We start from the raw sequence: 23,806 nt of genomic DNA, 5'->3' as shown, positions 1-23,806 counted from the left end.
CTTAGTATACTGATTGGCAGTGGTAGTACCCACAGTTTTTTAACACCTCAGTGGGCCGAAGCTGGTAAACAGGTTAATACTCTCTATCCTTTGGTTATTATAGTAGCTAATGGACAACAACTTTACAGTTCAGAAAGGTGTAATGAGGTGGAATGGAAGATGCAAGGGCACTCTTTTATACATGATTTTAGATTACTTCAGTTGGGGGGCAGTGATATGATATTAGGGGTGGATTGGATGAAACTGTTCAGTACAATTTTGATGGACTTCAATAATATGACGCTGAGTTTTGTGCATAAAGGGGAGCAGATTATTATACAAGGTCAGCAACAATCTAATTTTCTGCAGAAGATTTCAGGAGCTACACTATTGAAGATGACAGCTTCTGACTCATCTATTTTGGGACATATAGTCTTATTTTCTATGTCTGAAGGTTCCAAAACTGTTCCTACAGCTATTCAATCTGTTTTGGACCAATATCACTTTGTTTTTACTGAGCCTATACGTCTGCCACCTACAAGGAATCATGATGTGCTATTACTCTTAAACCTGAAGTTGCTCCTATTAATTTAAGACCTTATAGATTTCCACACAATCAGAAAGTTGAAGTGGAAAGGCAAATTGCTAATATGCTATCATCCTCTATTATTCAGCCAAGTAAAAGTCCATTTGCTTCTCCATGTCTTTTAATAAAAAAGAAGGATGGTACTTGGAGGTTTTGTGTAGACTACAGGAAGCTAAATATCATGACAGTGAAAGATAAATTTCCAATTCCTGTGGTGGAGGATTTATTGGATGAGTTGCATGGAGCAGTATATTTTTCCAAAATTGATTTGAGGTCTGGTTATTGGCAAATCAGAATTAAATCTGAGGATATCTACAAGACAACATTTAGAACTCATCAAGGCCACTATGAATTTAAGGTAATGCCCTTTGGGCTTACTAATGCCCCTGCTACATTCCAAGCTCTAATGAATGAATTATTTAGTTCATTTCTTAGAAAATTTGTCTTGGTTTTTTTTGATGATATCCTAGTTTACAGTATCTCTATGGCAGATCATGTGGTTCATCTTCAATTAGTTTTGGAAATTTTGAAAATAATCAATTATTTGCCAAGAGATCCAAATGCTTCTTTGGACAGACTCAAGTAGAATACTTGGGTCATATTATCTCAGCCTCTGGAGTATCTACTGACCCTTCTAAAGTTGCAGCTATGAAGGATTGGCCTATGCCAAAATCTCTAAAATCTTTGTGTGGATTTTTTAGACTAACAGGCTCTTATAGACGGTTTATAAAGGGTTATGGTACAATTAGTAAGCCTTTGACGCAACTGCTCAAGAAGGACAATTTTAAGTGGACTAAGGAGGCTTTATTGGCTTTTGAGAATTTAAAGTATGCTATGTGTGAGGCCCCCGTTTTAGCATTACCAGACTTTGGTAAATGTTTTTATTTGGAGACAGATGTAAGTTCAGGGGGAATTAGGGTTGTATTATCTCAGGATGGGAAACCTATTGCTTACCTTAGCAAGGCACTTAGTCCTAGACATGCTGCTCTATCTATATATGAAAGGGAGTACTTGGCTATTTTATTGTCAGCTTCTAAATGGAGACATTATTTAGAAGGCGGTCCTTTTGTTATCAAAACAGACAATGAACCTCTCAAGTATTTATTGGAGCAGAAATTAACTACTGCTATTCAAAAGAAGGGCTTGACTAAACTGATGGGGTTGGATTACACTATTCTATATAGGAAGGGAAAATCTAATGTAGTTGTTGATGCCCTTTCTAGACAATGGGAAGATCAGAGTCAATGCTTAGCTATGAGTACTACTGTGATCATTCCTAGTTGGGTGCACGAGGTGGAAGAAACTTATAAAGAGGATAAAATGGTTAATGAGTGGATTTCTTTTTTAACAGTTAATCCTAATGTTGATCCTAGGTGGAAATATTCTAAGGGTATTCTTAGATTTCAAAACAGAGTTTATATTGGGGCTAATGGAACTCTAAGGTTACATATTATTCAAATCTTACATGATTCACCCCATGGGGGTCATTCTGGTATACAATCCACTTATCAAAGGATTAAACCTTATTTTTATTGGCCTAGGTTGAAAGCTATGGTAGCAGCTCATATCAAGGCTTGTACATTGTGTCAGCAAATAAATGTGGAGCATATTGCTAAGCCAGGACTCCTACAACCAATTCCCATTCCTCAACAAGCTTGGGAGGTAATTACTATGGATTTTATAGAGGGTTTACCTACATCTTTGAGAAAAATTTGCATTTTGGTGATAGTTGACAAGTTTACAAAATACAATCATTTCCTAGCATTGTCACATCCCTATTCTGCTGCTGATGTAGCCAAATTATATTTGAATACTGTTTATAAACTTCATGGCCAGCCTAAAATGGTCATTTCTGATAGGGACAAAACATTCACTAGTCTCTTCTGGATAGAACTAATGAAGCAGTTAGGGACTAAAACATTATTCAACACTACTTACCATCCAGAGACTGATGGTCAAATAGAAAGGGTGAATCAGTGTTTAGAATAATATTTGAGGGGCCTATGTTTTTTTCAACCAAAACAGTGGGCAAAATGGTTGCCACATGCAGAATGGTGGTATAACACTACCTATCACACTACCCTAAAGCTTACACCATTTCAGGCTTTGTATGATTATAAACCTCCTACTATGGTTTGGCAGACAGATACTATAATATATTCTGTTAGTGATTTACTGACTAGCAGAGAACATATTAGACAGTTGGTAAAATGGCATTTAGAGCAGGCAAGCAACAAAATGAAACAACAATCAGACAAAAAGAGGACAGAGAGGGTATTTGCAGTGGGAGATAGTGTGTACCTAAAGTTGCAACCGTATCGCCAAACTTCACTGGCCCTGCGAAAGAATTTAAAATTAGCAGCAAAGTATTATGGTCCTTATAAAATTATTGAGAAAATTGGGGAAGTTCCGTATAAATTGGACTTACCAGACTTTTCTAGGTTGCATCCAGTTTTTCATGTCAGTCTCCTGAAGAAACATGTGGGTGACTTGGTCATTTCTTCAACTGAGCCTTCTGCGATGGATGATGATGGTCAGATTCGAGTCGAACCGTACAGGGTTATAGGCAGAAGAATAATAAATAGCATGGTTATCAAAATCGGACCGGACCGGCCGATTCAACCGGTTGAACCGTGAACCGGTGGCCTGTCCAGTCCAGTTACCTCACAAAACCGGCCTGGCAATGAACCGGTTGAAAACCGATAGAACCAGCTGAAAACCGGGGTGAACCGGTTGAAATCGGTTTGAACCACCAGTTCACTTTTTTTCTTTTAAAAAAAATTAAACAAAACGACGTCGTTTGTTCAACGAGCCAAGTCAAATTTAAGTATTGATGAGCTCGACTCGAACTCGAAAACTTTAAAAGTAAGCTCAACTCGACTAAAAAACTCACGAGCTAAAAATTATCAAGTTCAACTCGAACTCGAAATATAATATTAAAACTTGAACTTGAAAAGACTCGAACTCAAAAAAAATTTAGAAGTTCGATTGAAGCCTAAAATTTGAGCTCAATTGAAGCGAAAGAATAGTTCGCTCTGTGCTCACCAAAAGGCTCAATGATTTTGAATGTCAAATTAGCTCTATTATTTATAGAAGTAAGTTGGGATGCTCTTCTATGTTTCTTAGCCATGTGGGATTGCTTTGTTCTCATATTTTTACTCTTCAAACTTTTGGGATGCTCTTCTATGTTTCTTAGCCATGTGAGATTGTTTTTTTTTTAAATATTAAACCAAATGACATCATTTGTTATGATTTGTAAGCCCCAATTTTATTTTTTTTAATTATAGTTATATAATTATATTTATTATTTAATATGTTTTACCTTAAATATTATGTTGTAGTTGATTTGAATCATTTTGTTTCACTTGATTTTATGGTTTTTAATTTATATATGTTATGACTTGTGATATTTTTATACCTTTTAATATTGTAAACTTAAAAAAATGTTACATATATATTAATATTACTTTGAATATTAAGTAAAATTTTTAAAAAAATATTTTATATAAAATCCGATTCAACCGCGGTTGAACCCGGTTGAACCAGTGAACCAGTACCTTCACTGGTTCAATGTTCGGTCCGGTTTTAAAAACATTGATAAATAGACAGAACATACATGTGACTCAGTTGCTGGTGCGATGGAGAAACCTTAATGAAACCAATGATTCGTAGGAGGATTATACTGTTCTCAAGGACCAGTTTCCAGAGTTTGATCCTTGGGGACAAGGATCGATTCCAGCGGCGGGTATTGTTACAGTTGGAAGAGATGAACGGGATGAGAACGATGATTATGAAGAGAATGAAGGAATTGAGGAAAGTAGAAGCCTAGGGTTAGGGATTAAGGATGGAGAATTGGGATTTGAGGCGAGGGAAGGAATGGAAAGAAGGGAATTAGGGATTATAACTGAAGAAGAGGAAAGAATGCACTTACCCTTTGAAGTGGAGCGGATTGTTGAACCGGTTCAGGAGGCATTGGATCCAGTGGAGTTTCATACCCAAGTTGAGTTGAAGCAGCCCAAGATTGGTGGCCCAGTAACCTGAAAGGGGAAGATAAGATCAGTTTGCTATAACTGTTATTGATGTAATGCCAGCTGGCATATTTTACAATTTACGTTTTTAGCCCTGTAACTAAATAAGATTGACTGTGAGACATTTGATTTCTGAGATTATGAATGAACAAGCATTTTCTTCTCTGAATTCTCTCTAAATTCTTTCTATTTCTATTATCTATTTCTCGATTTCTCTTCTAATCATCTCAAACCATAACAATATGTCAAAGTTTTTGAAGTTTTTTCGTGTATTAAGACTCATGTTTGAATGTATCGGATACTTAAGAAAGAGTGAAGAAGCTAAGAAACATAGCTATAATATGTTATTCAAGGGAATGGATTTGGGAATTTATTTTAGGCATTCAGAGCATTATATTTTAGGGGTAGAGAAATTTAGAAAGTAAAATGATAAAATGGGTTTTTTTCTCAGGCTTATTTATGTCCATCTCTCTTCTGCCTCAGGTGCTGTTTGTAGTACTTTTGATCGATATGATTCGCTAGATGCTCCTCCGGCTTTTCACTCGTCAGAGCATGCTGTGTCCAAGTATGGATCTATGTTGAACAAAGGGAGGAAGAGGGAAGTACTGATTGATGATGTTGTTGGTAGTGTTTCATGTAGAGTAACACCAGCTCTTGACAGCACCGTCGGAGGGCTAAGAGGAATTAGAAGTGAAAGAGAGGGAGCAAAGCAGAGACAATTTAGGAAATCCTAGTTCGGTATCTGTGGCTGGTCGGTCATCATTGGATGGTGCCAAGGGTGACAGGAGAATGAAAGCAAAGCCCAAGCAAAAGAATAATTCAGCACATGGATTCAATGGAAGGTTTTCCGATCCCTCTTTGGCTAATAATTGCAAGACGAGAGAGAGAAGTGAATAACAACCGTCTGGATTCATCTAAAGAAGCGGATGAGCCTGTTGATTTCACAAACTTGCAACTAACGGAGCTAGATCCCATGGAAGAATTGGGTGTTTCAAATGACATAGGTGGTACTCAAGATCTGAGTTCATGGCTGAATTTTGATGAGGATGGCTTGCAAGACCATGATTCAATAGGTTTAGAAATACCAACGGATGACCTCTCTTTTTTTCTTCACTATATAAATATCTCAACCATTGAATCAAATTATAAATCAGATCCGACAACCAAAATTCCAACCCATTTCATATGTGCCCATCTCTAATTCTAATACAAATATAAATATACAAGATATTACGAGAGATTTAAAAAAAATGTGGGATTTATTATTATTATAATTAATTGAAGTGAGAGTTAATCAATTTAATTAGTTCGATATTAAAGAATATATATAAAAATGAAACCTATATCGTTAGCCTTGCTGTATAGTGTGATTGGTTAAGGCTTTTGTACTCTTGCAAGATGGTTTATTATTAAATTAATATGTAAAATGAAGTTATGTTAATACGTCTGTTGTAATGTGATTGACTATAGCGATGAGTCTGAGTTTTAATAAAAGCCATGAACAGATTCAGTGGGTTCCGACGTCACATGCATACGTACTATGTTTATTATTTCATACGTAATGTATTATCTTGAGTCAAGTTAGTTAAGTAAACCACGGGTAAATAGGCATCTCGACATAGGTACCGGGACTTGAACGGAATGAGAAAACCTTAACAGCCAACCAAAAGATACGGTCTTGGATCAACAACCCCGAATCAGGTAGAAGTCTAAGATGACAAGTGAAAAAATCCCGCTTCTTTAGTTTTGTATTTCATCATTTATACCTTCCATAATAAATTCATACCCACTTGTTCTTTTTCATTGTTTTTCTCGATGGGTTTTTAATTCTTTGCAGATGTTTGGTGTTTGAGCACAAATCTCAAGAATTGGTGTTTATGCTGCTGATATGGCTGCTTCTTTTGTAACATTTGCCTCTCAACCATCTGTTAGAGATTATAGTTTGAAAAAGAGGTGGATCGGTAAATCTAGTTTCTTGAGATGTTTCAATGCAGATTTGTCAAGGTTTTCAAAGCTCAAATGTTCTATTAATTCTCATAATGTTGGTCCGATTCATAGTGAAGAGTCATTTCTGGATTTGCACCCTGAGAAATTGAAGCTTGGTGGCCAAGAAAACGATTCATTTTCTAGCTTGCTAAACATCAATGAGAGCTCGATGGGATCTTGCGTTCAAAGTTACAACTGTGGTGAAGCTAGGATCAAAGTTATTGGCGTCGGAGGTGGCGGGTCTAATGCCGTCAACAGAATGGTTGAGAATTCACTGAAAGGCGTGGACTTTTTGATCGTTAACACGGATGCTCAAGCCTTGAAGATGTCTCCTGTGATGCCTAATAACTGTTTGCAAATTGGCCAGGAGCTGACTCGGGGTCTTGGTGCTGGTGGGAAGCCAGAAATAGGCATGAATGCCGCCGACGAAAGCAGGGAAGCAATTGAGGAGGCGGTTCACGGTGCCGACATGGTCTTCGTGACGGTAGGTTCTATTCTATTTGATGTTGTTTTATTTGATTTTGGATGTTGTTTTACCTCGGGACACATTGACCCTGCAGGCTGGAATGGGAGGAGGAACCGGCACCGGTGGGGCTCCGGTAATCGCAGGCATCGCAAAATCAAAGGGAATATTAACAGTTGGCATTGTTACTACACCGTTCTCTTTCGAGGGTCGGAAGAGGGCAGTCCAAGCTCAGGAGGGAATTGCAGCCCTGCGCGAAAATGTCGACACGCTTATCATTATCCCCAATGACAAGCTATTGGCTGCAGTTTCAGAGGGCACCTTAGTGACTGAAGCATTTAATCTTGCAGATGGTATACTCCGGCAAGGTGTTCGCGGTATATCCGATATAATTACGGTACGTATGCGAAAGCAAAACCACATTTTATCATACATTCTCAATAGGTGAATTGGTGCCTAGGCTACTAAAGACTCGTCTAAGCTGTTACAATTGGATTCCATCAATATGTCCATTAGAGGTTTCCTTGCATTCATCAGTTCTTAATCTGATTCGAGTTTCTTGAACCAGATTTACTCATCGATTCTGTTCGGCATTTTTATGTTACTGTCAGCCTAACAATTGCAGAATCCAAATCCGTATGCAGGTTCCGGGTTTAGTTAATGTTGATTTTGCTGATGTGCATGCTATCATGAAAGATGCAGGTTCTTCTCTAATGGGGATAGGAACTGGAACTGGTAAGTTCTGCTTCAGTCCCATAATTTAATCTATGTTTATCAATGCGATTATTTGAAGAAAAAAAAAACAGTCGAAATAATGTAGCTTTCGGATATTCAAAATGGTTGTTATAAGTAACAACATTTATCTACCTTGCAGGCAAGAGCAGAGCCAGAGATGCGGCATTGAACGCCATCCAGTCACCTTTGCTAGACATCGGGATCGAAAGAGCTACCGGTATAGTCTGGAATATAACTGGCGGATCTGATTTAACTTTATTCGAGGTAAGCCATAGCTAATTGGCTTGTACAATATGCAAACTTTGTTCGTGTTGGAATGTTTTGAGACAAATCGTAGTTAAATCATTTGGCCATTTTTCGACAATTGTAGGTGAACGCTGCAGCAGAGGTCATATATGATCTTGTAGATCCGAAAGCAAACTTAATATTTGGAGCCGTGATAGATCCATCACTGTGTGGACAAGTAAGTTTGAATTGTTAGAATGAAAGAAGCATCCATGGATTAAAATCAGTAATGAAAACGGTGAGAATAATACATGGTGTTGATACCTGTAGGTGAGCATAACTCTGATTGCCACAGGATTCAAGCGCCAAGAAGATAGCAAAGGCAAGGCAAGTCTTTCCCACTTCATCTCTTTCCAATATTTTGAACTTAGGCCCAACTTGAATAACTCCATCGAACGTGTAGGAAAATCAGGGTGATGGTCTTAATAAACGTTTTCCTTATACCCATGATGGTTTGCTAGAGATTCCCGACTTCTTATGGAAGAAAAGCCGTTCACGTTCAGATTTTCTACATCTCTGATTTTATTTTGCTCGAATGTAATTAGTCTTTCTTTTTCCAGAGGGTTAAAATAATATGATGCACTTCATACTCATGTTTGTTTGATTCAGATATAAATATAAAATATCATAATCCTCCATTAATAAATTCTTCAAACTCTTTTTATTCAACTCATCATTACAAATAACATTAATATATTTTGAAATTATACAACCTAACATATATGAAACAAAAATAACACAGTGAAAACATTAGAATAAGGCCAACAATCAGAAAAGAACATAGGGTTGGATTTACAAAGTCATCAATCATATGAAACAAGAAACGGAATGACCATGCACAAGAATGAATCATATGAGAGCGTCGCTGAGCCTCTATATTCTTTATCCTTCTCCTTGAATTTGTCCGTCAATCCCTGAAAATTGCAACAAAATCTTCCATCAAACAATGCCAAATCACTGAAACATATTTCTGTAGATTTTATACGAAATGCATGTTATTATCAACCGATTCTGAACCGGTCGAACCTACAAACATTTTTCAGATGAATGGAAAGAGCTAAAAAGAAAGGAGATAAAGGGAGTGAGCAATGTCACCTTAACAATCATCCCACATCTGCAAATAAAGAAGACGACGAGAAAACAACATCAGTTGGGTTACATTTCAAATCTTTGAAAGAAAAAAATTGCATTGGAAAATGAAGAGAAGAGACAAATAATTGTTGCAGAGAAAGAAGCCTTACTCGACAAAACTGTCGAAATCAAGTCCAGCCTTTCCAGTTCCATTATCGTACTTGGAAATTAGAACTTGAAAAACAGAAGGTGGAACTGCATATCCAAGACTGTATAGAGCATCCCTTAGTTCCATCGAATCAATTTTCCCACTTCTGTCTCTATCGAATCTCTCGAATATAGCCTGCAAATTTCGAATTCCATTATCATTAATAAAATGATATTAACACGAGTACCATGTCACTAGAGCACAAGAATGTTAGTTACAAGTATGTTCACAAACGAGCATGTTCAATTTTTCTAAGTTAATCTACATATTTGAAAGGTGCTTCAAAGATTATATCTTCATACATACGCCCGGATATATGTCAAACACTAGGGTTAGATGTGAATATGTAAAGTAAATGGAAAATCAAAGCAAACATATAGAAGATGTAGACCAAAATCCAATCTTAGGGAATGTTTAATCAACTTACCCGCCAATGACCAAGGCAGCTCCAGAGTGAAGCAAACTCCGCAGGCCCTAAAATTGAAATTTTTGGCAACAATCATTTGATTAGATACCATGTTTCTATAATATAAATGACATAATAAATAAATAAAATACTATATTACGTAATTGAAATGAAAGGATTAGACTCAAAATTTTGAATGTTGATGAAGTCAAAACCCGAATCAATGTCTAATTTCTTGTCCAAACTCGATTCTATAGAACCTGGGAACTTTCCAACATTGATAAACACCTTGACTATTTCCCAAAAACAATTAAGAACCATTGGCTTATTTGGGGATATATCATGAAAAAAATTTAAGGAAATGTTAATAGGCTGAAATTATCTTGGAAATTATGGAGTTTTTTTTATCATAATTATGAAAGTTGTCTTGTCCCCAGATGTTGACAACTTTGATAAAGTTGTCCTCTCATGCATCTTAAGGAAAAAAAAACTTGTAAGTCATGTGTTCCTTTTTTGGGCACAGTCCCAAAGTCATTCAATTTGATCCCTATCTATTTTTTCGTTCATTTTATCCAAAGTAGCTGCCGATGACTTTAGCTTCCAATTTTTTTAACACATGATTTTGACAATTACAGTAGAAATCAACCTAAATTCCAAAACAATTTCGGATTATCACCGTTTCCCTTTTTTTATTAACCAGGATATTTGAAAAGGGTAAATTCTTGAATGCAAAAAGCAGTGGCCATTATTTAACTCAATGGGTCCATCAGAAAAAAGCATAGCAAAAAGGGAAAAAATCATTAGTGTGCAATTATCACATGAATATTACTATCCATAAATGCCTTATCCCAATTCAAATTTGAATCTAATAGCTTTACATTTAAGCAAACAAAACACTATGGAGTTCAATCAATAGAGCCATTAACTCTTGGATTCGAGTCTCATTTATGCAAATAATTTCTTCAAGTTAATGATGAAATTATATCAATAATGAAACAAAGAAAGGAATTAACTTACCAATTCTGAGGGAATCATAAGGATTCTTGAACAAGAACATGAGCAACCTTATAGTCCTAAGATTAAACCTCTGGTAACCCGAAGATAGTGCCTGCTGCAACTCATGTTCATCGATGAATCCACTTCTATCCCTATCCACCATTTGAAAAGCTCTTACAACATCCGGCTGTGTTCCCGCTGGAAACCCACCGCTCTGCCCGTAAATTGACGAAGGCTGTCCGTAATAGCTCTGGTACTGTTGCTGCTGCGGCTGGTGGTAGGACTCTGGAGGCAGCTCTGGTGCTGACGGCGCCGTGGAATGAGATGAATTGTACCTTGAAAATACCATTGATTTCAAAATTTCAAAGGCAAATCGCCCTTTTCTTGGATTTTCCCCTCTGTAGTTATCTGATAAATTGAAAATAGCAGCTCTATGTCGATATCTTTGTATGGATTTTCGGTCGTTGGCGGTGGTTTGGTTTGTGATCTCTGCTATTTATAATACAATATTTTTTTGTTGTATATTGATTTAAATTTTGTTGCAAAATGTTACAATTTATTTAACAATTAAATTTATTAAAAAATATAACATATTAAAATTTAATATGTTTATATTTTTCGTGATTTTTATATAATGTTTATATATATATATATAAAGATTAATAAAATAAATTTTATTGATTTATATATTAAATATTAATTTTAATTTATAAAATTTAACCATGTGTATGATTACTAATTAAAAATATCATGTAATTTTTTCAAAATAATATTTCTTATAATTAGAGTTTTTTTTTCAAATTAAAAATTAAAACTATATTGTGATAATATCAAATGATATTAGAGTATCTTTTGGTATAAAGTAATTATTATAGTGCTGATTGAAATATGTATGAATTAGATGATGTTTGTTACTCCATTAGAGAAGATATTATATCTTCCTAACCACTCCCAGATCACGAAAATAAACACCCTACTACAGAAAATGATTCTCTCACCACCCGAACTGAATTAATCTTTTTTCTCATAAAAGAAATTTTTACCGATATTAACTCTTATTATTTTATAATGATTATTATTCCATATAAATTAAGTAATAATAAATCTACATTATTTTTTTTATCATAATACAAGCGCCGCGTGGTGAAGAGGACACCTAATTTACGTAAGCGCGTATGACACTAGCGATTAGGCGGAAAATAAAATATATTCATCTATTTTTATATTCGATAAATATAATAATTTCTATACATAATATTTTAAGCATAAAGAGATGTTATATCTATAATACTTTTAGTAATTTATAAAAATTAAATGAAATTAAAATTCCATGTAACAAAACCAAAATTAAAAGTCGACTTATAACAATACACATCTGATCAAACCCAAACTTGGGAAATCACCTCTAAACATAAAAATATGAATATCAACAAGGTCATACAGATTCAACAAGACGCAATTATTTTCCTTAAAAAACCTCAAAAACTAGGCATTTAGCTGCAAAACCAACAATTTATGGAGATTAAAAGGGGCATTGGTCAAACAATTCATTCTATTACAAGCAAATCAATATGGCCGATATCGCCTGCCACTATCACCGCCGCTGTGTTTTCCTCTGCTGCTTGAACTGCCACCGCCTCTACTATGTCTCTGATGTACAGGCGGGCTTTGAGGTTGTTGCACTCCCGGTTGTTGCCTGCATTAATAGTCGGGGCCTCGGGGGTTAAAAGGAACTATCTGGCTTTGCATGGAAAGAAGATGATATGGATTTTTAAAAGTCCGAAATATTGGAAAGAAAATTAAGTTACTGATCTTACAGAACATATCCAATCCGGCCATCGGGTAGAAGCATCGGCATCATTGACATGCCGGTAGTCGTTGCTCCCCTTCCATAGACTAAGGGCTGTAGGAGTCGAAGTTTTTTATATCAGATTTTCTTTCACAATACTGCTCAATGAGCAAAATCAACACGAACAAAGTTAACGGCATTCAAGTAGCCATCGGCACTTGAAAAAAAAAGAAAATATAGTATATTTTAACATAAAACAGAAAACAAAAGAGAGAGACAGGCATCCCAAACTGTGATTTTAATACTGTAGAGGAACTTATAGCCATAAATTATACAAGTGTCAAAGGTGCTCATGGGGATATCTCCGATATTCCGACTAGGTAAAATGAAGAGATTAGAAAGAAAATGAAGATATGGAAGCTTCTTAGCACGATCCTATACGTGCACAGACAAATATCTCACCTGTGGAAGGCCTGCAACTCCGTATCCTGGAGTTAGAGCACCATAGGCACCCCCAACCAGACCATACCCAACCTGATGTGGATAACTAGGAAGAAAACCCGAATTCTGAGAACTTGACCCCCCAGATGTCTTTTGATCTACTTGTGGCTTTGCAAGAGAACATTCCACAACTTGGCCTGAGAAAACGGGACAATTAACATTCGGAATTACAACCAATAAACAAAAATGTAAAATGGATAAGAACTCAATAATCACCATCCAATTCATATCTTTCTGTGTTCTTGATTGCTTTCATGGCACAAGATCTCTCTGCAAAGTGAACAAAACCAATTCTATTTCTCTCTTGTCCAGGTTTTGCGGGAGGCAGAACCACTTTAGTTATCTTTCCATGATGTTCAAATAGCTTCTTTAACTGATCTTGTGTCACGTCCTTTGGCAAATTCTTTACGTAAACTGCCTTTACCTACATAAAATAGGTTACCTTAAATTAACAAATACAAAATGCGGTAAGGAACACACCAACATTCCTCAATTTGAGAGACCCAACACAAAAGAGCGTAAGAGATAGATTAACAAATCATCCAACAAGACATGCATGAAAGAGAGCAACTTAATGATACCTGAGAAGCAGCAGAACACTCGGCATTCTTAGGATCAGCCCAGCTCACAGTAGGAGCATTATCACCAAGCTTGAATTCCGGGTTCATCATCTTCTGCCTTGAATACTCAGCACATGCATTATTATGGTACTCAACAAAAGCAAAGCCCCTATTATTACTTGAGTTCTTTATATCCTGCAGGCACAAAAGCAAATACAGAGGTCACAAGTATCGATTACCTGAAATACTAGGGACGAAAACACAAATACATAAGGCCATTAAACTAACCTTTACTAATTCCAAACCAGTAACTCCAGGCCCAACCTTTGACACAACCTTCCTCAGGTCTTCCTCACCCCAGCTTCTCGGAATATTACCAATAAACAATCGATGCTTTGATTGGGAAGTAGAACACCTAATTTTTTTACCCTGAGAGAGAGAGAGAGAGAAAGGCTGAAAAGTTACTCTACAACCAAAGAAATATAATTGAAAAGACCAAACATAAGAAGAAAGAATGTTGTTGTCAGAAACAATGAGAAAATGGAGATGGATACACAAATAATCTGTAAGTTGCCTTTGAGGTTAAGTGATGTAACATTTTTTAGTATGGATAATAATGACATGAGTGATGCATAAGAAGACTTGTCACCTTAAATTCCGCATTATTTAGCTCGTCAATGGCTTTGTTGGCCAATTCTACGCTTCTAAAGGTCACAAAAGCAAAGCCCTTGTTTTCACTTGAATCTTTACCTTTCATAATGCGAACCTACCATCATAAAGCACGATGCATCAGTGTTAATCTCAAAAAAAGGAAAATAGTTTCTCACATTCAGCAAAAAAGAGTACCTCGGTAACCTTTCCAACAGATTTACAAAAGCCTTTCAGATCCTCTTGAGAAACATCATGTGGAATGCCTCCAATATACACTTCAGAACCATGAGGAGGACGAGCAAGTAGCTCAGCACGTGTCTTCTTTTCATCCTCGTCAAGTTCCCCATCGACATTTTCAACATCCTGATCTTCTTCTTCCACCTCTTCTTCTATTTCCTCCTCTTCCTCCTCTTCTTCCTCTACCTCCACTTCTTCATACTCCACCTCTTCTTCCATGTTCTCCTCTTGATCATTAACTTCATAGAGATCAACCCTCTCATCAGACTCAACAGGCTGTTCGGGCTCATTTCGCCTCGGCATCTTATGTATCTATTTAAACAAGCTTGCAATGCAATTCTGAAGAAGGCACAGAGGCCAGAAGAATTCAAGGGAAGAAGTACACACATATTGAAAGGAGGAAACAAAATGATGGCCACAAGGATTTTCAGATATGAATCTCAATTGAAACCCGTGTGATGAGATAATGACTCAAAAGGGGTTGCAAGGTTAAAGCCTTTTTCACCAAAGGAATAATTAAGCAGTAGATTTTTAAAGAGAACGGACAAAAAGATATTTCTGAATGATAATTAAGAGGCTTATGAAGTGGTGCAAGTTATCAAGGGATGAACTTGCTCAAAATCAGAACAAGAGTCACAAGATCGCTGAGAAAAAAAGAAAATATTGACATGTTTAAGCTTAAGCCAGCTTCATCCAAAATGTAATGCAAAGCAACAAAACAAAATTACATTGTAAAATCAAGCACGAGTTATTCAGATATTGAAAAATAAGTGAGATTATTATGGAAAATGAAAATCAAGCAACATAACCTAATCAATTACCAGTTCCAAACTAAATAAGCACCAAGATTCCTACAAATAACATAGTTTGATTGGAACAAAATAAAAATTGATTGACTATCAATAAAACAAGTTTTTACAATAATCCACTATTTCTACCACTGTTATTCAGCCTTCATAGTTCAAACAATTATACATTTTAACATTAAAAATTATGTAAGGCCTCTGACACTCGATTAACAAATCATCTTAACATGCTGACAAGGCAACCAAATACTAATATTCGATACTTCCATGCTTCGAGGTTTGACTTAAAGTTCAAAAACCAATTAATAATTCAATAATAATAGAGACTACACCCCATTCAAAAAATTCAGAACCAATAGCTCTTTTTCTTCCTACATTATCAGAGAAAATAAAATAACTAAAAGCTCTCAGAGCAATAGAAGAAAAAAGTCAATACAACACCACCAAATCTAGCAATCCATCTTTGATATAATAATTAAGGACCTAGGCCTACACACTCTTTTTTCTACAGCAAAAACTGCCAGTTCTTTGCAAGAACTTATTACAATATTCAGAAAATCTCTGCAGCAAATGAATGCATAGCCTCAAGTAGGAAGCTTTTTCTCCTGCCAAAAATACCCAGTTCACTTTTTGCACCTAATATGCACCATTCCCTTCATTTAAGAACACTTCTTTACCAACCAAGCCATTAAGAAAAATTCTTTACCAACCAACCATTAAGTAATCTAGAACTCTTTACCCTCTAACTAAAACTTCAAAATTTTGAAAACACCACTGAAGTTAAAAAAAAAATACCCATATCAAATCAGCACTCGATAAATGAAATTAGAAGAAAAAAACGAAATGGAAGTATACGTTGTGTATCGAGAAACAAGAACAAAATTGGAACTTTTAAATCATAGGTTTTGAGAGAAAGAGAGAAAATACCTGAGTTTTAACTGTAGAAAAAGAATCTAACAAGCTTTGACAACCGAGACAGAAAGTGGCTAAGCTTTACAGTGTGAAGTTTGGAGGTAAAACTGCAGAAAGGAAACGCCTTTTTTCCTTTCTTTTTTCTGCTCGAGAAGCAAGCAAAATATGGGTCGAAGCCTGAGTGAAGAACAAGAGAATAAATATAGAGGAACAAGCCCTAAAACTGTGATTGAAGACAGGTTGTATTTTTCTTATCTTTTAATATAATCCATTTTTCACATTTTCTTTTAGGCAAAACCTTGAAGGAATGAAATGAATTTGATGCAGATCCTTTATTGTTCAAGGATTTTAGTTTAGTTTTTTTTTTCAAACCACCTACACTTGTAGCAAATTTTATTTAAGGCATCCAACTTTCTTTATTTTCAATTTTGGGTTGGAAATTGTTAATTGGTCTGTAGATAATATTTAATTGACTTAATTCACGATTTGGTCCTTAAATAGTACATGTTGTTCTAATTTGGTACTTAAGGGGAGGAGTTTGGATGGGAGAATGTGGGATTCCCATGGGAATGGAATCCACATTCTCTCGTTTGGTTAGCCGGGAATCTCATTCCCGGTAATATAAGATTATCAATAGTGGATTTTTTGGGTTATATTATTGGGAATGTCATTACCTCCCTTTCTTTAAGTATTATTGGATTACCGGTGTTTTTGACTAAAATGCCCTTAAAAAAATTTCTTTCAAAAATATCCTTCTTCTGTCATTGAATAATAAAAATTCTACGAATGTTAAATTACAAATTTATCCTTAAACTATTTTAGATTTATAAAAAAATCTATAATTAAAATTTTATATGAAGTTCAGGGGTTAAAATAAAATTTTACCCATTCATTAAACATTTTTATATTTTTAATTTTGTAAAAAAATTATATAAATTTTATGAATTTAAATTTTTTAAAGAAAATATATAAGTATTTTCCAACTTGTTAAGAAAACAAATTATTCCTTTAAACCAAACACGGTAATGTTACATTCCTGCTAAACCAACCAAACACAAAATATAATATTCTCAGTAATACTATTCTCTGATAATCTTACATTCCATGAACCAAACGCAACCTAATTGTTTTTTGAGATACAAGTACAATTACAAAAACAAACACAATCAATACATTCAAAAACTATAACAAGAATTACAATTATATATGACAAAACACATTCAAACGAAACTCAAACCCATACATAACCAAAAATAAACATTATAATACAACGAAATTGAAATAGAGCTCGACCCAAGATAGAAAAAACTGAACAAAACTTGCATCAAGGATTCGAGGACCTCAACATTGCTACTGCGCCAAGGCTTGGTCGGCCTTATCCGGACTCTTGAAAAATTAGAATCCAGATAAAGCTTAAACGGCCCACTAGTTCCCAAAAGAGTGCGAGGAGATCCAAATCTTGTTTGAGAAACAGTTGGCCGTGTAAAAAATCAGGCATTTGTGTTCGTTTATGGTGAATTTATGTGAATGGCTCAACGTTTAGTTGCCTAGGGGTGTAACTAGATAAATGCTTTGTAACCCCTCAGACATATACGGATAGCCCGATCCGATCCGGGTTGTTATATTAGGGCCATCGGAGCGACTCACCATAAAAATAACGGAAAATTTAAAACTTTTTATCAAAACTTGTAAACTTATAAAATCTTTAAATCGGTTAACATATTTTCAGACTCGTATATAAAACAAAATACAATTACATGCCCCCTAATCACGTATATCATACTCTGCAAGTAAAACCGGAAGAACTCCCTTACTGAAATCGATAGCTACACTGGTACAATTCTTTTAACCTGCAATGGTGAGTAATAAAGTGAGCTTCGGAAAGCTCAGTAACACAGAACTACCAGATGATGCTTCATGATATGCAGATAAATGGAAAGCCATATAATTTCCTTATTAACTCAGATGTATACCAGTTTGCAGGATAATCTGGGGTTCATCGAGTAGTAGTCATGAAGATCTTAGTTCACAAGAAACATTCATAGTATCACGTTTTCAGGAGATCGAATAGGATGTCTAGTGTGTTCCAATTGTACGATAAAATCATAATAGGTACACTTATCAAATAATAGTTCAATAAATCTCATAAATCATATTGTACTGGAGTTTTTTTTAAGCTCGTAGTTTAAAACCATCGTATAAAGAGTTAACCTAAGGGAACATCTTATGGCCTGAGAGCCTACTTAAGAAAGTTCGGGGCCAAAGGGCCTACCTAAAAACACATCTTAGGGCCGTAGGGCCTACCTGAGAATGATCTCAGGGCCGCAGAGCCTACCTAAGAGTCACATTAGGTCCATAAAAAATTTACAGCTTGATCAGAGTTGTACTTTACAAATCCCTATCTCCAAGATACATTTTGTACAGTGATACAAATCCATAAGTCATCAACGTTAAGTCGGTGCATCCATAAAACATTAACCATAGATTTCAGTGTACCACATGTTAAAACAATAAAACAATTTTTTTAATATATATGGAACACACTAGAGAATCCAAGTACTTTTCAGAGGCATTTTGTAGTTATCAATATGGATAACATAAACCTGTGCAATTTGATCGAATTACAGGAATAATATCTTATTGAAGAGAATCGATTTCTAACCGATCTAATCAGACATTTCAGATTGATACTTTAGAATTCCACTATGTTTCCATATGCATCAGGAAAACGTTCAGGAACCTTTATACATAACAATTCTAGATTCAGATTTACTGCGAGTAATTCCATTACCCAAACAATCAAGGGTATTTAGGAATATACTTCATAGGATCTCAACTCAATTGAACCAAATAGGGTATTCATAATATTTTCCTTTTGTGTTACATGCGTTTTCAGACATGAACGAAGTGATTTAATATAAAAATATAGAAACAAAGATTCAAGAAATTTACAATCCATGTTGATCGATCAGCTTATCGAACAATCCGAACTGAATAACTCTCAGAACTAATGCATGTCGACCCGTCAATTTACTGTCTTTCTAGAGTATTTACTTTTTAATACTAACAATTCTTGTCCATAAATCATCTTAGTAATCATCGCTGAATATAACTTTCAATACTCTTTATTTCATTTCCATGTTTCAACGATATCAGGAAATACATACGTACTTGATTCATGTTTTATGACCCATAAGGACAATTCATCATGTAAGTTCAACAGTGTTCCCAAACTCATCCAATCACCCATTTAATCCTCAGTCATTGAGGTTACTCAGTTCATTTAGCAATCAAGTCTATCCCGGTTACTTCAGAGCTTTCCAGATAATCCAGATGTTTCTGAATTTCAGATACACATTGTACTTCCGTTCAATTCAATTTGGTCTTCGTGGTTGATTTGTCTAACGAATATCAATTTCTTATTACCGAATGTGATCTAGAGTTGAGCTGAGGTGAGTACTTTCAAAATTATCATCAAATCAAACTTGAGAAGACGAACACAAATTCAAATAATGCCTAATTCGTTCATGTACTAACATATCATTAGCGTTGGTCAACTCACTTAAGCTGAATTCCATAACTTTTAAGGGTAGTTCAACACTCATGTTTATTTGGATTCCTTAATTAATCCAAAACATTTACTTAATCTAGACCATAAGGGTATTTTGGTCATTTTGGTGCTAAGCTTTATTCCTTTATTTACAGAGCTCGAGGATATTCAATAATTCCTGAGCTTGTTGATATTATTGGGTCATTTCCATTACAGGAGTATTCTGGTCATTTTACAGATCCAGTGTATTTCAACCCTTCATTTCTATTTGATCTTATTATTTAATTCAAACGTATCATCTTTTCCATACCTTTCGAATCATTATGACAAAAGAACACCCTTGATAATTTATTCTAAACTCAGATATTTTCAGGTCATTTGCCTTCTCAGAAGTTACAAACAGGTTATCAGAATTTTTCTGTACAAAGATGGATCTTTACAATTTAATCTGTAATTTATCGAGTTAAGTACGAATCCTCAAAGTACTTTCTCATTCAAGGTTAACTCACTATTTTTACCACTCAATGGCATTTTCGTAATTTATTGACCAGATAACTTCGGTATTAACTCTTAACAAAATAATATAATTTAGCGATCCTATGGTTAATTGATTTCCCGAACATTCTCTGATCTTGAAATGATTCCTTAACAGACTTCTAGTATCTTGCACAAACCCTCTTGGGGTTAAAAACCAGTTATCCAAATCTTCTAAGAAAAACTAGCATTTCTTATGCACATTTGTAATTTTACCGGATCAATATGTCTTTTCAGAGTTATTAACCAACTTCCAAGGACAATTCTTGTCATCTTACAACATAAGGGTACTTTCGTAATTTTACCCTACTAGAGTATTCTCATAATTTCCCATCCAAGTACCTTTGATGAAATAAATTATATGTTACAGATCCAAGCTGATTCTTTTATCACTAAACACAGAACTTGTAAATTTTAATTCTAACAATCCTTCAATTTCTTATAAAAGTCATCTGTACCATAATCAGTTACCAAATTTTTACCGTATTCGAATCGAGTGTAGAAATTAATTAACTACTCAAATGAGACCAACATTATTTTATTCATGCATTTACCAATATTCACATGTTCCATAAATCATAAAGAGGTAGTAAAATATTACATCGATTTACATGTCATACTGATCGACCATAAAAATTCCATTCGAACACACTCGATCTTTAATTTATCTTTCAATAATTCTTCAAATACATAACAATAAATATTTCATCAAAAACGAGGCTTAATTTCAAAAAATAGATCGAATCGGGTGATTAATTAGTGAAAATAAACTTACCGTGTTCGAATTTGGTAAAACGGACCCCAAAAACGGATTCAAGACGTCAAAAAATGTCAGAATAAATATATCCGGTCAAAGTCAAAGGTCATTTAACGCCAGTCAAAGTTCTAGTAAACAGTGGTCAACGTCGGTCAACAATTAACGCAATAGTCGATTGTTTTACACAAATATCACCCTAACAGAAATTAATTATAAAATTATCCACCTTCTACATATATTTACAAAATTAACATCCGAATTTTACACAAATATTACCCTAATAGAAATTAATTACAAAATTAACACCCCTTATGCACAGTGGCGACGCATGCGGCGCGTGAACAATGATACGGTGTCGGAAAATTCACGAAAAATTCCTAAAAATTATTTTAAGGCATTTTTAGACACTTACCAAGCTCGGTTCACAATTTTGAATGGCGGAGAGCTCAATTCCGAAACATCGAAAACTTTGACTTTCTCACCCCTCCACGCGCCGACGATGACGGAGAAACGGAGAACACCGGTGGACTCGGAACGATGCAAGGAACACGATGGTGTGAGAGGTGTCGAAAACGGATGGTCGGATCGTCGTGAATCGACGAAAAACCAACTGAAATATAGTTAAAACCGACGATACTTCCGACTGAAATTAACGACGAACGACTATTCACGAAGAAAATTTTGAGGATTTTTGTTCATCGGTCGACGACGAACACGATGGTGATTTCGGTTCGTCGATCGAAGGTCGAACGACGAGTTGAAATTCAAAGGAGGATTGAGGGGAAACATAAACAATAGGGGAAATGGATTTATCATTCATCTTATAAAAAATGACTAAACCATGAGTTTAGTCATTGAATTTCCTGCACTTCTTAAAACTGTCTGTCAATTTTAAAATTTTATAATTTAATTCACCGTTTTTTTCAAAATACCAATTAAATTTAATACTTTATAATTTTTAAAATTTAACCCCTAAATTGGGTGTTGCATGCTTACTATTTCATGTACTCCGACACAGTTTGGGTGATATGTTGAAGGCATGAGAGTAGTTAGGGCAGTTCCGTGGACAACCTTCTCCATAAGGTTGCAGTTCGGGGCATTGGGAACCTGACCTGTCATTGAACTACTTCCACTCTTGTACTGGTATATTGAGCTGTGGCACAAGCAAACTTTGGGGTTTAGACTTTGATCTCCATCTCAGGGGTAGCCCCGATTGCACCTAATTAATAGTAACAGCCTCAAGTCAAACACAAACCAGGACAATCTTCAATTGAGATTTATTTTCCTCATCAACAAAAAGACTTTGTGGAAGTATTGATGTTTATATCATCCACGGTAATACCAACTATCCACCTCTACTTTTAACTACCGCAACACCTTAGCTTTACCTCCAATATCCACTTTAGCATCGACCGCCATCTCTCGTTTCGCCACGTCAGCGAAGAACTTCCCGGAGTGGTGAGCCAGCTCCATCCCGCCGAGCCGAGTCGGCAGCTTCAGCACTTGGCAAGATGGCCGCCCGGCTTTCACCAGAGTCCGTAGAAAATCGACATAGCGGTATCGGCGTCCACATGGGGAATGTTGAGCTTGATTGAAACGAGGTGGAAAGTCGGGTCTTCCGGTCTCGCGCTGACGAGAGCAACCACCGCTGTTGCCGACGCTGCTCCGACGAACGCGGAGGCCCAGCTCCATTTTTTCCTTTTGCCCATCTTTTCAGTTCAAAACCACGAAAATAACCTCATCCTACTTTATGCAGAAAGTTCGGAAAATGGAGCTGAAACTGGAGTGTCGTGGAAAGTGGATAGAAAGCTTGGAAGATGATAGATGAAATTACAAGAGTATCCTTGCATTATTAATTATATTTTGGATTCCAAAGGGCGTTTTGAGAAATAAAAAGAAAAGAACGAATCAAGTATGGAGCTGTCTAATTATTGACTTAAAGCATCAAATAAAAACGAGAAACTGAGTTCCATTATATTCATTATTCATATGTATGCATGCAAAGCTACATAGAATACATGAAGAAGAAAGAGGTGAAGAGGATTAAAACCAAATAACCGGAGCCAATGCAATTAACAATATCACTGCTAGATACACGGTGGTGTTTAGTCTGTTGACGATGACGGTTAGCACCGGCCGCATACACAGGGATCAGCGCTCCGCCCCGTTTATTGGATGACTTTGTCTTCCCACCAGCAGCATCGCCTGTATCAACGTATTCTCCTCCTCCGCCAACAGCGCCTCCACCCCTTTGTACAGCTTTGATTTCATGTTTGCCTACTAGATTAACCGACAGTGACAAATATTTCCTCGACACTTTCGGTTCTATACCAATATTGCTTCCAATACCCAAGTAATTAGCATTATATTTACTCAGAATTGATTAAAATATGATTCTTTTTAAACTTAGAAGATGGTTCGGAATATAAACATAAACTAAGATCAACAAGTTAAAAGAAAATCTTCAACGGAAAGTTTCCAATGAATCACCAGCAGAAAATCAATGAGATCGTCGAGTGAAAAACGAAGAGCAAAGAGAGCAGTACCTGAAACAACAATGGAATTTTGAGGAACTGCAAGAACAAGATACGGCTGAAGATAGAGCAGCAAGAAGATCAACAATCGCGGGTACTTGGAAGCGATCGCTTTTGATTTCGATCTTGTTTCCATCATCAATCTCCCTCCGAGAAAGAAAGGATATGGATTTAGCTTCGGGTATATTGCTCTTGAATTTATCTGTCTCATCAAAATCTAAGTCGGTTCCAT

At 35.7% G+C, this 23,806-nt stretch overlaps 4 protein-coding genes and 1 pseudogene across 9 annotated transcripts; 1 reads left to right on the top strand and 4 right to left on the bottom strand.

Annotated features, from left to right (window-relative positions):
- Window positions 1–5,419: 5,419 nt before the first annotated feature.
- LOC120189368 (cell division protein FtsZ homolog 2-2, chloroplastic-like) lies at window positions 5,420–8,582 on the top strand. Its single transcript, XM_039192666.1, has 8 exons — window positions 5,420–5,666; window positions 6,447–7,063; window positions 7,140–7,439; window positions 7,687–7,777; window positions 7,917–8,041; window positions 8,148–8,240; window positions 8,333–8,389; window positions 8,466–8,582. The coding sequence occupies exons 1-8, from the start codon at window positions 5,420–5,422 to the stop codon at window positions 8,580–8,582; spliced, it is 1,647 nt and encodes a 548-aa protein (XP_039048597.1).
- A 118-nt stretch (window positions 8,583–8,700) lies between these two features.
- On the bottom strand, window positions 8,701–11,204 carry LOC120189257 (probable calcium-binding protein CML48). 2 transcript variants are annotated; one of them, XM_039192566.1, is made up of 5 exons: window positions 10,765–11,204; window positions 9,769–9,815; window positions 9,304–9,476; window positions 9,158–9,176; window positions 8,701–8,976 (listed from the first exon to the last, which is right to left on the bottom strand). In XM_039192566.1, exons 1-5 carry the CDS (start codon window positions 11,090–11,092, stop codon window positions 8,866–8,868), a joined length of 678 nt encoding a protein of 225 aa, XP_039048497.1. In that variant the 5' UTR covers window positions 11,093–11,204; the 3' UTR covers window positions 8,701–8,865. The 2 variants fall into 2 exon arrangements, with proteins under 2 accessions (XP_039048497.1, XP_039048498.1); XM_039192567.1 differs by lacking the exon at window positions 8,701–8,976 and having other exon boundaries at window positions 9,167–9,222; window positions 9,259–9,476.
- Window positions 11,205–12,120: 916 nt separating this feature from the next.
- LOC120189254 (heterogeneous nuclear ribonucleoprotein Q-like) lies at window positions 12,121–16,506 on the bottom strand. Of its 2 annotated transcripts, none has more exons than XM_039192562.1 (9): window positions 16,215–16,506; window positions 14,440–15,125; window positions 14,243–14,359; window positions 13,882–14,022; window positions 13,615–13,788; window positions 13,250–13,457; window positions 12,995–13,170; window positions 12,561–12,646; window positions 12,121–12,439 (listed from the first exon to the last, which is right to left on the bottom strand). In XM_039192562.1, the coding sequence occupies exons 2-9, from the start codon at window positions 14,782–14,784 to the stop codon at window positions 12,310–12,312; spliced, it is 1,377 nt and encodes a 458-aa protein (XP_039048493.1). In that variant the 5' UTR covers window positions 14,785–15,125; window positions 16,215–16,506; the 3' UTR covers window positions 12,121–12,309. The 2 variants fall into 2 exon arrangements, with proteins under 2 accessions (XP_039048493.1, XP_039048494.1); XM_039192563.1 differs by having other exon boundaries at window positions 14,440–14,820.
- A 5,899-nt stretch (window positions 16,507–22,405) lies between these two features.
- On the bottom strand, window positions 22,406–22,899 carry LOC120189367 (annotated as a pseudogene).
- An 87-nt stretch (window positions 22,900–22,986) lies between these two features.
- Window positions 22,987–23,790, bottom strand: LOC120189264. Of its 4 annotated transcripts, XM_039192576.1 has the most exons (3): window positions 23,587–23,790; window positions 23,277–23,389; window positions 22,987–23,225 (listed from the first exon to the last, which is right to left on the bottom strand). In XM_039192576.1, the coding sequence occupies exons 1-3, from the start codon at window positions 23,783–23,785 to the stop codon at window positions 23,046–23,048; spliced, it is 492 nt and encodes a 163-aa protein (XP_039048507.1). In that variant the 5' UTR covers window positions 23,786–23,790; the 3' UTR covers window positions 22,987–23,045. The 4 variants fall into 4 exon arrangements, with proteins under 4 accessions (XP_039048507.1, XP_039048506.1, XP_039048508.1 ...); XM_039192575.1 differs by having other exon boundaries at window positions 22,987–23,389; XM_039192577.1 differs by having other exon boundaries at window positions 22,987–23,320.
- Between the last annotated feature and the right edge of the window lie 16 nt (window positions 23,791–23,806).

This window comes from Hibiscus syriacus, unplaced genomic scaffold (genome assembly GCF_006381635.1).
Source record: "Hibiscus syriacus cultivar Baekdansim isolate YM2019G1 unplaced genomic scaffold, ASM638163v2 tig00116954_pilon, whole genome shotgun sequence".
Lineage (NCBI taxonomy): Eukaryota > Viridiplantae > Streptophyta > Magnoliopsida > Malvales > Malvaceae > Hibiscus > Hibiscus syriacus.
This window is presented reverse-complemented; position numbering and strand designations above follow the sequence as displayed.